General features: G+C 35.9%; 1 protein-coding gene across 2 annotated transcripts in view; it reads left to right on the top strand.

Annotated features, from left to right (window-relative positions):
- Lta4h (leukotriene A4 hydrolase) overlaps positions 1–13,985 on the top strand; it is a 46,503-nt gene that overhangs the window by 20,212 nt on the left and 12,306 nt on the right. For both annotated transcript variants that reach the window (XM_076853222.2, XM_076853223.2), the window contains exons 6-14: positions 939–991; positions 3,450–3,522; positions 3,788–3,928; positions 4,871–4,894; positions 5,478–5,548; positions 10,775–10,886; positions 11,401–11,545; positions 12,485–12,588; positions 13,270–13,340. In XM_076853222.2, coding sequence (XP_076709337.1) covers positions 939–991; positions 3,450–3,522; positions 3,788–3,928; positions 4,871–4,894; positions 5,478–5,548; positions 10,775–10,886; positions 11,401–11,545; positions 12,485–12,588; positions 13,270–13,340 — 794 coding nt within the window. The remainder of the gene's footprint in view (positions 1–938; positions 992–3,449; positions 3,523–3,787; positions 3,929–4,870; positions 4,895–5,477; positions 5,549–10,774; positions 10,887–11,400; positions 11,546–12,484; positions 12,589–13,269; positions 13,341–13,985) is intronic.

Raw genomic sequence — 13,985 nt, 5'->3', positions numbered from 1 at the left:
TGCTTTTATAGGAGTTTGTTCCACTTAGAGGGTGTTACACTGAAGAAAGTGTTATACTGAAGAAAGAGGTTGCCAGATAGCATAGCAGGGATGCCCTGATTCCATTTTCCCTCAATCTAATCAGTGACAAGCTTTCTGTTCTTTTAAGTAGTTGTATGTTTGCCTGCCGTGGAACCACTGTGTGATCTTATGGCTGTTTAGGGTGTTTACAAATGGAAGAGCTATGTTACCATCTTGTAACTTAAAATTCCTAGGTAGCTGGTAATTGGACTTGTATATTTGACTTTTAACGAATAGAATGTGCATGCATGTGTATGTATATGTTTAATAACTGGTCCACCAATGGACAGTTTTGTTCCAGATCTGGCTTCTGGGGTTTCTAAGCTCCCACAATTTTCAATTTCACTCATTGCTGATTTAAAATATGGAGAAATTTTTTAAATTAAAAATATGAGGGGCTGCAGTTGTGGCTCAGTGGTAGAGCATTGCCTACCATGTGTGAGGCACTGGATTCAATCCTCAGGACCACATAAAAATAAATAAATAAAATTAAAAAGTATGTGTCCATCTACAACCAATAAATAAACAAATAGAATGATGTTTTAAAAATCAAGGAAAAAAACATAATGAAAAAGCCCAGTTGCTTTCTTATATGTTACTTTTTGGAGAAATGTTTGAAAGTACCTTTTTAGGCTATGTGAAAACATGATTTTCACATGTCAGAAGTTTCCTTTCTTGGAAAAAAAGGGAAATAGATGTTTTGAAATGTTTTGCACCACAATTTTGAGCTATTTGGCCCCTTAAAAAGGAGAACTATTTGAGAAGTACAAAAGGAAATTTGAAAGAGAATTTACTTAATTTGAAATATGAATTGTCTGACCCTGTATTGTTTTAAAAAACACTAATCTAAGCATGTGGTTTGTGTTTGCCCCCTTTAGGTTCCGATACCCTGCTACCTGATTGCTTTAGTTGTTGGAGCATTAGAAAGCAGGTGAGCTTTTGAACAAATTTTGAGGTTTATGGACATCTTAAACCTCTATCAGGATTAGCACTCATTTGTGTGTTTCTCTAAATATCATGCTAACAGCTCTAGAAAAGTTCAAATCTAATTGTAAAATATTTGACCACAAATAAATTTTCAACTAAAAAATCTTTACTACTTGCCCCTTAGATTTTCCAGGTATTATAGAATAAGCATGCTCTTATCTTTGGTTTGACATCTACGTTCTAATGTAAGTTGGAATGAGTCACTTCTCATGATCTTCATTTCCTCATTCTAATTATGAATTTTATAATTATAAAATCTGCCTCTCCTACCTTGTGTAGGGTGTTTATATGAAATAAACAAGATAAAATACATTAAGGCACTTGGAAACCTATGAATAGTACAGAAATATAAGATATTTTGTTAAAAATTTTACCAGTAGCTGGAGTTTTCTAATAGCTGAAGTGCCCTTCCTTCTTAATTTTTTGTGCTTTCTTATTTCTAAACAATTGAAAATTAGAATGTTTACAATAGTCATAATCTTTAAATTGCTAGAAGCGTGGACATGATAGAGAACTCAGGCAGACAAATTAGGTCTCATCTCCAGTAGTTATTAGCTATATCCTTGGGCAACTCACTTTTTTTTTTCCACCTGGAAAACAGAAATAATATATGCTTCAAAGAATTTTTGTGAGAATTAACAGACCTAACATATGTAAAACTCCTGGCCTATAGGAGGCACTTAGTGAATGATAATTTTAGTGATTTCCAGGCAGTTGCCCTTTACAAGCTCTTACTATGTGCTAACTTTAGTGCATTCTTTATCTCATTGCTTCCTCAATTCTATGGAGTAGATATGATTTATTTGTTTCTGTTTTACCAAGAAGAAACTGGTGCTCAGTGAGTTTTAGTAATACAGCTTGGAATTGTCAGAGCCAAGGCTCAAACCTAGCTGCTTGTAGACCTGTACTGTCCAGTAACTAGTTATACTGCATACGTGATGTTATCGGGCATTTGGGATGCAACTCATCCAAATTGAGATGTGCTTTAGGTATAAATATATGCTAGGTTTCTAAAGCTGTTTAAAAACGTAAACTATTGTGTTAATTTTTGTATCGATTGCATGTTAAAATGATAATATGTTGGATTAAAAAATGTTGCTAACATTAATTTGCTTCGTCTGCTTTAAAAAAAAAAAAGTGGTTACTAGGCAATTTCAAATTACACTTGTGGCTTGCATTTGTGACTCTTACTGAATTTTATAGGGCTTAGCACTAGTTATCATTGATGCTACACTCAGTGTAGTCGTCAGACTAATAGCCTTGGCCTTACCTGAGATTTGATTAGAAGTTCTTAAGCCCTGTCCCAAACCTACTAAATCAAAATTTATATTTAACAAGTGTCCCAGATAATTTGTATGCACATTAAAGCTTAAGAAGTCCTGTTCCAGAGACTCCTTCTAGGACAGAATTCCAGGGCCTAATCTTGTTTGAGATGTAGTATCAAAATTTTTAAGACAAAATTTAAATGAAAAAGATTTTTATTTCTAGTGCTATATATGCGATACATAGTTTTATTTGTTTCTTCTTCATTGTCTTTTTTTAAAAAATATCTACATTTTTAGTTGTAGTTGGACACAATACCTTTTTATTTATTTATTTATTTATTTTTATGTGGTGCTGAGGATCGAACCCAGGGCCTCGCATATGCTAGGCGAGTGCTCTACCACTGAGCCACAATCCCAACCCTTCATTGTCTTTATTGTAAATACATTTTAATCTTTTGTAAGTGTGCCGTTCAGTGGTGTTAAGTATATTCACATTGTTGTGAAACGAATCTCTAGAACTTCTTCATCTTGCACAACCAAAACTCTGTACCCATTAAACAGTTCTTCCTCCCACCCCCCTGTAGTCCTTGGTAAGTACCAGTATATTTTCTGTTCCTATGAATTTGACTCCTTTAGATATTTCATGTAAGTAGAATCAGAATATTTATCTTTTTGTGACCAGTTTATTTCATTAAGTGTAATATCCCCAGGGTTCATCCATGTTGTACCTGTTCTATTTATTTCTTATATAAAAGCGGTCAACTTGTAAGTGTACAACAATGTATTTCTTTTTCTTGTTCTGGAATAATCTTTTTTGAGCTACAAGTGGGTTTCTATGGTTGTGATTGAAAGAGGAAACTAGATTCCTAGAGATCTTACCAGAGTCAGTAAGCTAACCTTTGAGGGCACTTCATGTCTTGGTTTTCCTTTGACTCAGACAGGCTTCCATAGAAAGCTGCAAGGGTAACAGCAAGCTTGTATCTCAGGCATTTACATTCATATCTTCCCATTTACACTCATCTCTTCAATCCACTCCCACTTAATAAATGTCTGTGTACAAAATTTTAAGTCCTTCCTAGAACCAGATAAATAATTTGCCCTGAATTTCTTTTTCATGAAACTTTTTAATTTTTACAGGCAAATTGGCCCAAGAACTTTGGTATGGTCTGAGAAAGAGCAAGTGGAAAAATCTGCTTATGAATTTTCTGAGGTTGGTCATATAGTTACCCTTCTAAATAATTGTAGTAGACAGCAGATTGAAGATTTTGAATATGACATGATGGTTTTAAGTAATATGGTAAAAGAACAAAAAATGTCTTATTTTATGTGAATTTACAGTTGCTACATTCTTTTTATTACTTTCATTTAAAATAATCTTCATTAATTCAGAAACTTCATAGAAAGCAACATATACTTTTAAGGAATTACTTTGGTAATATTTAAGACATACAAATGTGTATGCATTAATTTTTCAGACTGAATCTATGCTTAAGATTGCAGAAGATCTGGGAGGACCATATGTATGGGGGCAGTATGACCTATTGGTGCTGCCCCCATCCTTCCCTTATGGTGGCATGGAGAACCCTTGCCTTACTTTTGTAACTCCTACTTTACTGGTAAGTGTAAATATTTCTTGTTTGAAATTGAGATTTCCTCAAAAATAAACCTAAATAGGAAGAACCTTAGATTCTTAGTAATACTTTAAAAAATATTTTTCCGTATTTATAGAACTCTTGTTTCTTTTTTTTTTTTTTAATATATATATTTTTTTTAGTTGTGGTTGGACACAATATCTTTATTTTATTTATGTGGTGCTGAGGATCGAATCCAGGGCCTTGCATGGGCTAGGTGAGCACTCTACCACTGAGCCACAACTCAACCCCCTTGTTTCTTTTTTTTTTATTGCCCATTTTTGTTATCCAGTTTCACTTTTGAAAGAAAATGGTTTGGCCATGTGAGGAACAAGAATATTATGTTCAGGGTATTTGGATGCTGGGGTGGCGATGCTATATAACAACAATCCATTGATGACTTATGTATCCAAATGAAGAAATGACACCATTTACAGTTGACACAACGGTAATAGTAAAACAAAACAGAAGCTAAGTCACTATGTATAGGAAAGGATCAGGCCCAGAGCCTCTTACTGTATTCTATATGCCTTGTAAGCTACTTTGAATCCTTCTACTTTGAACCAAATGAGTAATAGAGTAGCAGCTAAGTAAAAATGAAATGTACCACAGGACACAAAGAATCCTATAAGCTATTCTGAAATATATTGTGGGTGAAAAGGAGAGAAGGAAATTGATGGGTAAATAAAAGCAGATGTACAAAATGGAAGTAGGAGAAATTCCTGGAAGTTAGTTAGAAACCAGTATACTGGCTCTCTGGATTTATTTTTTTCCCTCAATGTTTGTCTCTTTTGAACTCTTTTGAAATGCCATAGTGGAAACAGAATGGGCTATCAATGCCAGTATACTAGATTTGGAGGTAGACAGTCTTTAAAATGTTGTCTGTAATTTGATTCTGATACTAAGATATTTTCTCTCTCTTTGTAGGCAGGTGACAAGTCACTCTCCAATGTAAGTCAAAATTTCCAATTATGGTCTTTTCCTTGAGAAGTTTTAAGCAACTGACTATAAAATTTGCATGGTATTATAATATTTAACCTGGTTATGAAAGAAAGAAAACTTGGGGATTCTCCTCATAAGACATTGTCATACTAACAATTAGATTTAACAGATCTAAGAAAACTTAATTCACATGAAATATTTTCAATGAATGATGTATTCATTTAATTTAATACTTTTTTCTTTTTTATTTTCCAGTTATTTTAGTTACACTAAATAACACTATACTTTTTTGGTCTCTAGATAAATTACTTTTTTTTCTTTTTTTTTTTTTCTTGACCTGAGTAATTCCTGGTGAGGGAGTGTGTGTGTGTGTGTGTGTGTGTGTGTGTGTGTGTGTGTGTGAGATACTGGGGATTAAACCCAGGACTTTGCACATGCTAGGTGACCACTCTACCACAGAGTTATATCCCCAGTCCCTGAATATATTTTTAAAAGAATTGATGTGGGGTTAAAAGAACAAGTGTGTTTAAATAATGACTTGTTTCAGATTAAGGCAATCAATTTTACTTCTAATCAATACTATTTCCTTTAGGTTATTGCACATGAAATATCTCATAGCTGGACAGGAAATCTAGTGACTAACAAAACTTGGGATCACTTTTGGTAAGACTTTTAAAATTTACTTCTCTTTATTCTTGGTATTGATTGCTTTCTTTTCCTGCCTGCCTACCAAGACTCTGAATTGTCTTCTACATGTCTCTTGTTTTTTTCATCACTTTGATCACTTTGGCAGACAGGGATTTTTTTCATTTTGTTTTGTTTTAATTCTGTAACATTTGTCATGGTTTTAGAAAATAGTTCAGCTGTTCAGTTTTTGCTTGTTATTAAGTTCGAGACGTTGTAATACATGGACATGTAAAACCAGAACTGTGGCTTAATTTTCCCTGTTGCCATCTGATTGGCTGAACTCCCTGTTGCTGGGTTGACTGCCTGGGAACCCCACTGGCAGTTTGCTTGGACTGCAGTGGTCATGTTTTATAATTGCTACCCAAAGGAAAGCCAAAAATAAAGTGTTTTTTTTTTCTTTAATTTTTTAAATTGATGCATTAGAATTATACATAATAGTGGTGTTCATTTTTTTTATTAGAGCTTTGTAGTTACACATAGTTATTGGGTTCATCCTAACAAACTCATACATTCATGGAAATCAATTTCAGTCAATAATCCCCACCATTTTCCCTCTACCTTTTCCCTCCCATCTTCCCTCCCCTCTCCCGTTCTCCTTCCTCTACTCTTGACTTCCTTTTGCTCATCTATTAATGTACATTTGATTGGTTCTTTATGTTATCCTATCCTTCCCTCCCCCTTTCCTTTATTTTACCTTAGCTTCTACATATGAGAGAAAACATTTGACTTTTGATTTCTGAGTTCAGCTTATTTCACTCAGTATGATAGTCTTCATTTCCATCCATTTACTGGCAAATGCCATAATTTCATTCCTTTTATGGCTGAGTAGAACTCTGTTGTGTGTGTGTGAGTGAGTGTGTGTGTGTGTGTATGTATCTCAGTTTCTTAATCTATTCATCAATTGTTGGGCATCTTTGTTGATTCCATTATTTAACTGTTTTTAATTGTGTTGCTATAAACATTGAGGTGGCTAAATCACTAAAATATGCTGAATTTAGGTCTTTGCAGAAAATGCCAAGGAGTGGGATAGCTGGGTAATATGGTTCCATCCTTAGTTTTTGAGGAATCTCCATACTGTTTTCCAGAGTGGTTCCCATCAGCAGTGTACAAGTGTACCTTTTTCCCAATGACCTCATGGCATTTATTGTTTGTATCCTTGACCATTGTCATTCTGACTGGAATGAGATGAAATCTTAGTTTATGTTGATTTGCATTTCCCTGATTGCTAGAGATGTTGAACATTTTTCATATATTTGTTGGCCATTTTATTAAGGATTTTTTGCATCTATGCTCATCAGGCATATTGGTCTGTAGTTTTCTTTCTGATGGGTCTTTGTCTGATTTTGGTCTTCATAAAATGTATTTGAGAGTGTTCCCTCTCTTAAATTGTTTTTTAATTCCTCTGTGTGCAATTTGTCTTTGAATATTCCTTGATGTGCTAGCTTGGTGCTTAAGAGTTCTTTTAGTTTATTCTTGTTATTGGAAAGTTTTTATTTTCCCCTCAAATTTGAAATAGAACTTTACTGCATATAATAACTATGACTGGCAATTGTTTTCTTTTAGGGGTTATAATATCCCATTCCAAGCCCTCCTCGACTTTAGGGTCTGAGTTGAGAAATCAGAAGCAAGGCTTTTTAAATGTGACCCAATGTTTCTCTCATGGTTTTTAATATTCTTTCCTTATTTTCTATGTTAGATATATTGGTTAAGATATGTTTTGGTGAGCTTCTCATTTAACTAAGTCTGTTTGGGTATTGTTAGCCTCTTGTATGTGGATATCTAATTTCTGATACAGGAAAAGTTTTCTGTAACTGTCTCATTAAAAATATTCTTTATGCCTTTGGTTTGTATCTCCATGTTCTCTTCTGTTCCAGTGATTCTCAGGATTGGTCTTTCACTGTTGTCCCAGAGTTCTTGTATATTCTGGTTATGTTCTATATTTTTTTCCCCTTTTGTTGCATTCTGTGTAGTCAAGATCATATACCCTGTCTTCAAGGCCTGAAGTTTTGTCTTCAAGGGCTGAGGTTCTATTTTCTATGCAATCTAATCTGTTAGTGATGCCTTCAAGTGAGTTTTAATCTGATTGTGTCTTTAATTCAGAAAAAGAGAGACAAGAGAATTAAACAAATGAAAATAAATAGAAAACCAAACCAAAATATATAATCCAAAATGTATAATCATTTCTGAGAGTTCTGCTTGGTTTCTTTCTACTATTTCTATTTCTTTATTTAGGTGGTCTTTCTTCTGTTGGCTCTCTCAATTCCTTCCTTAGATCTTCTTCTAGTTCACTAAACTTTGTAATGATCAGTTTTGAATAATCTTTCTCTGGACTTCCAACCACCTCACTATCAGTGGGATTCTTTGTTGGGGACTGTGGATTTTGAGGGGAGATTTGTTTGCCTCTTTCCTCATGTTTTCAGAGGTCTTGGACTTTCATATCAATTGAGGTAGATTCCCCTACTTCGTTTTTTGCACATGTTCTTTTATGTGTAATTATCTTCTTTGTCCTGGGACTTTTCCCTGTTGTTGATGTATGATTAGATGCTAAGGGGTGGGACCTGAGTTCCCTCTCTGATTGTTCCTCTTGGGTCCTTCTTGATGGTTAGGGGCTTTTGTCTCTTCACTTCTTTGAGTTGGAGTAATGTCTAGGATTGTTTAGGTTCAGCAGCAGAGTTTCTAACCTGTGAACTTTTAGTGTCCCTGTAGGTTCCCAGCACCTCACAGAATGGGGTGAAATAAATAATAGTAACAACTGTTGCAGACAGTACAGTGTTAAACACTCAGTTCCTACTATGATGTCTTCAACATTAATTACCATCAATATACAAGAATAGTGGGTTCAGCAATTGTCAATATTAAAAACAATAATCATGCACTAGCTCTGGCTTTAATGCAAACACAAAGTGTCAACTATATCCTCCACAGCAGTAATGATTGTAATTAGCATTAATGGTAGGAGCGAAAGTTATATAAGCCAATTAGTTCTGAAAGATGGTAAAAATACAGTTAATTAGGGGAAAAGAAAATGTGTTAGGAAGTTAGAAAAGAGTTTGTAATTTCAAAAAGTTAACAGTATATAGAAGAGATGAAGCAGGTGATGTTTATATGGAACTAAAGGAAAAAAAATAGAAGCAGGGTATTGGGAGAGAGGAAGAGAGAACAATAGAATTTCACTGTTAGGAGAAGAAGAGAGACAAGAGAAGTAAACAAATGAAAATAATACAAAACCAAACCAAAATGTATAATTCAACAAACCGGAACTCTCAAAAGACAGTGCTAGGAAAAAAAATAACATTTTAAAAATCTAAAAGTGAGAGGAAAAAGAAACAAATAAGTGTATGTATCCATACATCTCTCTTTCTCTTCCTCTCCCCCCTCCTCTCTCTCTATATATATAGATATATATATCCCTGAACCAATCAGCACAGCCAGAATTCACATATGTTTGTGCACACCCACACAAACACACAAGGAAAGAATAGACAAAAATAATTTTTAAAAAAATACTAATATCTTAATGAAGAAACTGTCTCCACTGACGTAATCAAAATAGTTGACCATATTGGGTGGTCACTGTCTTTGTCCAACAGTCTTTCTTCCTAATTCTTGAGTTATGTACTGATAGAGCAAGGGGTGGGTCGTTATTAATCCCTTCCGGTTTTTGCAGTGCTCTCTCAGCTGCCAGTTGGAACAACCTAAGATTGAAGCTGTTTGATGTAGGACCCCACTTCCCTTCTCACTAGAGGTGGATGAGTTAGGAAGTACTGTCAGTTGGACTAGTTTGGTGCCCTCCCAGGGTACAGCTTCTGCAGCATTCTGTGAGGGGAGTTCCAGCAGGTGGCGCTGATGTCTAATCAGTCCTCAAGGGCTTTATTGGGTGGGCCTTTAGAGAGACTAGATTGACCCATCATCCCTAGGGCTAGCATAGCAAGCCATCTCTTCCACAGGTCCAATTCTCAGAAGCCTCCCAAGAAATCCAGTCATGGGGCAGGAAGGGGGATCCTCCACTCACTGCTGCCCAGGGGCGCAGTCCTCCTGGGCTTAGTCCCTGGGTGTATTCACCCCACCCACTCAGACTCCTGGCCTGCTTCAGCTGGTCTTGAAGCTGCCAGACACAAAGGAGAAGTGAACTGGGCTCTCCTTCTTCCTTCCCACTCGAATCTCCCTGGGGATAGTCTACTCCTCCATGTCTGTTTCACTCAAGTTCCAACAGACCTAGTCTTGGTCCCTCGATAGGCACCTGTTGGGGTATTTTGACCATGTGTGTTTGTGTGTGTGTGTGTGTGTTTCTGATCTCCTGGGTCCTGCAGTCTCGGCAGTGGAGCACTCACCCCAGGGTGACTCCTGCCTTAGCTCTCTGTGGCCAGCTGAGATACAGGGCTCGATTTTCAAGCACCAGCACACTGTGCAATGTGGATCAGCTAAGATTAGGCAGCATTTTTGATCTTAGGTTTTTCTGTACCAAAACTGTGCCCCCACCCCCCGCAATGTGGTGAATCTGATGTATCTTTCTTTTTCTTTTTTTTTTGATTGTACCCAAATTTCTGAGTCCCTAAGCTGCTTTGAGAGTCCAATATTAGATTTCACTGAAATCACTCATTCACCTACCTCTCTGAGAAGCTGAATAGCACTTCTTTGGTCCCTTGCCACAGTGCAGCTTGGAATGCATCTTTCCTCTATTCTGCCATCTTCGTCTCCTCCCCACCCAATAGTGGAATTCATTATGACATTCACACATGCACATAACATAATTTCCTCAATCTCCTTACCTAGTACCTTCCTTTTCCCTCCCCTCCCCCCTTCCCTGTCCTGATCCATTTGCTGTGCTCTATTAATCTCTCTTCTATCATCATCATCATTTTAATGAGCACATTCTAATTATACATATATAAGTGGAATTCATTGTGGTATATTCATACATGGACATAGTATAACTTGGTTGATTTTTGTTCCCTGTTACTTCCCCATGACCTCCCTTCCCCCCTTCCCCCTCCAGCTTCTTCCTTTTACTCTATTGGTCTCCCTTACCAAAAAAAAAAAAAAAAAAAAGTATCTTCTTTTGCTGTGTGGTACTGGGAGGTGCTCAAATTCTCTACCACTGCTATATCTCCAGCCCCCAAAAAGGAATTATTTTGTTGATTAAAATATATTTTTCCCTTGGCTATGACAGCATTTTAATTTAAAAAAAAATCTTGTTTTCAGGTTAAATGAAGGACATACGGTGTATTTGGAACGCCATATTTGTGGGCGGTTGTTTGGTGAAAAATTCAGACATTTTCATGCTCTGGGAGGATGGGGTGAACTACAGAATTCGGTAAATAAATTGAACTTTTAAAAGCATTCATCCAAAGTTGTATAGTTGTAAAAAATTGAGTTTGTAAAGTATTTATACCAACTAGCAACAAGGAAGTCATTTTTACAGCTGTGGAAAATGAGACAGATGCAGGTAAAATCCTCTGTTGGCATATCATTGAAGATAGTGTTCATGACCTAACTTGAATTGGGAGTTATGGGATCCCATTGGATCTTTGCTGTTAATACAGCTGAATATGTTTGAATTTTATTTTATATACTTATGTCATTTTTAAGTGCTTTGTCCTGAGAACTGAATTTGCTGACCAGGCATTGAATCACTTTTCTAGATTTTGTGGAAAGGCTTCCACAAGTTTTGACAACATTATCAGTGTCTCCAATCTGTAAGTTTGTTTGAGTTCTGCAGTCCCCTGAAGTAGTTATGCTATTGAGTGGAGCAATACTTCCTTAAAAGCTCGTTTGCTTGGTGATACCATCTTTATATCTGAACATTCTTGGTACTTCATATCCTGCAGATAAAAACTTTTGGGGAGACACATCCTTTCACCAAACTTGTAGTTGATCTGACAGACGTGGACCCTGATGTGGCCTATTCCTCAGTTCCCTATGAGAAGGGGTTTGCTTTACTCTTTTACCTGGAACAGCTTCTTGGAGGACCAGGTAAGTGTTGGCATTTTCTGGATTTTGTTTTTTTTCCCTTTTGGAGGATAATGTGTGAAGAATAGGGAAGAATTATAAACAGTTATTTTCTTGTTATACTTCTGGTTCATTCGCTAGAGAAATCTGCATTGCTTTCTAAGGTTACTTTTATACTTAAAACTTTGAATAACCTGAGCTTTATATAATGCTGCTTGACTTAAAAAACAAATCTCAACAGAATTTTAAGGATGATATTATGTACTTGTTGAAAAAATTTCTATTTTATAAGTGATTTTTAAGAGTAGCAAGTAAGAGCACATCAACCCCACCCACTCCCCAGGGTGGTGCCAGTTTTAGCAATCTGCTGTGTTTGGCTCCAAACCATATTCTAAGTGTAGATGATTAAGCAGACAAATACACATGGTTATTTCCATTACAAAAAAAAAAACTGGATCATAAGTAGTTCCCTCTTAATCTTGGTTCCACTTAGCATAGTCTCAGTTCCTAGCAGTCAACCATATAGCAAAACTGGCACGAATTTCTTTTTCTTTCTTCACAGTTTCATGAACAAAAGATTCCTTCATACTGTAGATCTTAGTAACCTCAAAATATGATTTTTGTCTTTCCTTATTAAGCTGAGAACTTTCACCTTTCCACTTAAAGGAAGCACTTGATGGCTTTCCTGTGGTGTGTTTGAACTGTCCTCTGGTCAGAAGAGGATGGTTGCTTTTACACCTTGTGCTGTGTGTTCCTGTTCTGTCCTCATGTGTCCTTCCCTTACCTATAACTAGGACTTCTCTTCTCCCTTAAAATTATATATTTTCACTCTTAAAGCCCTCATTGGTTTCCCTATTCTTTGAGTATTCTCTGTTCTTTGTGGTTAATAGTACAATGCTGAGCCCCAAAAGTAAGTCAGTTAATTACTTTTCTATGAATTGATTGCTTATGTTTTGCTTTTAGAGGTTTTCCTAGGATTCTTAAAGGCTTATGTCGAGAAATTTTCTTACAAGAGCATAACCACTGATGACTGGAAGAATTTCCTGTATTCCCACTTTAAAGATAAGGTTGGATTAAAAAATATTTTATTTTGCATGTTTAACATAGCTTTATTTATTTATTATTTGTTAGGCTAATTTGAATTTCTTAAGAGTAGCATTGGTCCAGGATTCGCTTTTAGACTCATTCTTTTTTTTTTTTTTTAATATATATATTTTTTAGTTTTAGGTGGATACAATAATCTTTATTTTACATTTATGTGGTGCTGATGATCAAACCCAGTGCCTCATGCATGGTAGGCAAGCTGTCTACCACTGAGCCACAATCCCAGCCCATAGACTCATTCTTTAATTGCATTTTTTTAAAAATGTGATCTCAATAACATGAACTGATATGTAGAATTTTCCTATTTCAGAGAGACCCTCAATAATGTGGTTTGAAATTTTACTTTTTGTGTATACTTTTTTCTTATTTTAATTTTTTAATAGAACATTAGTAATGGATATAAATTTATTTTATTTGGATGATATAATACATATATTAATCAGCTATATTTAATCATTTCACATTGCATATGTAAATGAAAACATCATATTATATCCTATAAAAATACACAATGATGATCTGTCAATTAAAAATATTAATTTAAAAAAGGAAGAGACTTAGAAATTGTCTTGATATGGCAGAGTAGAGAAAATTGTAGACTCAAGGACTTGAAAGTTTCAGGTTTTTGGTCTTACTGTTCACAGGTTGATATTCTCAATCAAGTTGATTGGAACGCCTGGCTCTACTCCCCTGGCCTGCCCCCTATAAAACCCAAGTAAGCACTTACTTGAGTGGAGTTCCCTCTCACTCTCCTAAATCCCAGAGCTCCTCAAACTATCTGAAAGGGTTTTATGCCTTCCTTAGCCTGTTACTAGAATGTTGTGACAGCAGAGTTCTGAGGTGTTTAGGCCCTGAGGCCAAAAGACTGACTTCGGTGATTCATAAACATAGATTAGTTGGTTCCACTGCAGTAATTATTGAGTTCCTCCTTTACCCAGCAGCAGCAGTGAGGGACTTAGGAAAGAATAGCTGTTGTCCCTTCCATAAAACTTTTGTCTTCAGAAAAATAACATATGTTAATCATTACAACAGTGTTACAAGTTATTATTGCCATTTCCAGAGGAGGCTAATTAGGTTTAGTTCATTTGCCCAAGCTTGCCTGAGGTTGCTCAGCTAGTAAGTAGTAGGAGTTGAGATTCAAGCCCTGGTAGTCCTACCCCTCTAATGTATTCCTTTCTAAAGTAAACACCCTACCCTAGTCTTCATCAGTCATGTGAAGACTTTGACTTCTGCGTGTTCCAGCTTCTTGCTGCTTTCCTTCAGGTCACTAAAACTGCTTACCAGCCACTCTTACATAAACAGTCTAGTGCAACTGATGCATAGGGGAGCAGCAGGAAATGAGGTAGAAGAATAGATGTCA

Source organism: Callospermophilus lateralis, chromosome 4 (genome assembly GCF_048772815.1).
Source record: "Callospermophilus lateralis isolate mCalLat2 chromosome 4, mCalLat2.hap1, whole genome shotgun sequence".
In the NCBI taxonomy this organism is placed as follows: domain Eukaryota; kingdom Metazoa; phylum Chordata; class Mammalia; order Rodentia; family Sciuridae; genus Callospermophilus; species Callospermophilus lateralis.
This window is presented reverse-complemented; position numbering and strand designations above follow the sequence as displayed.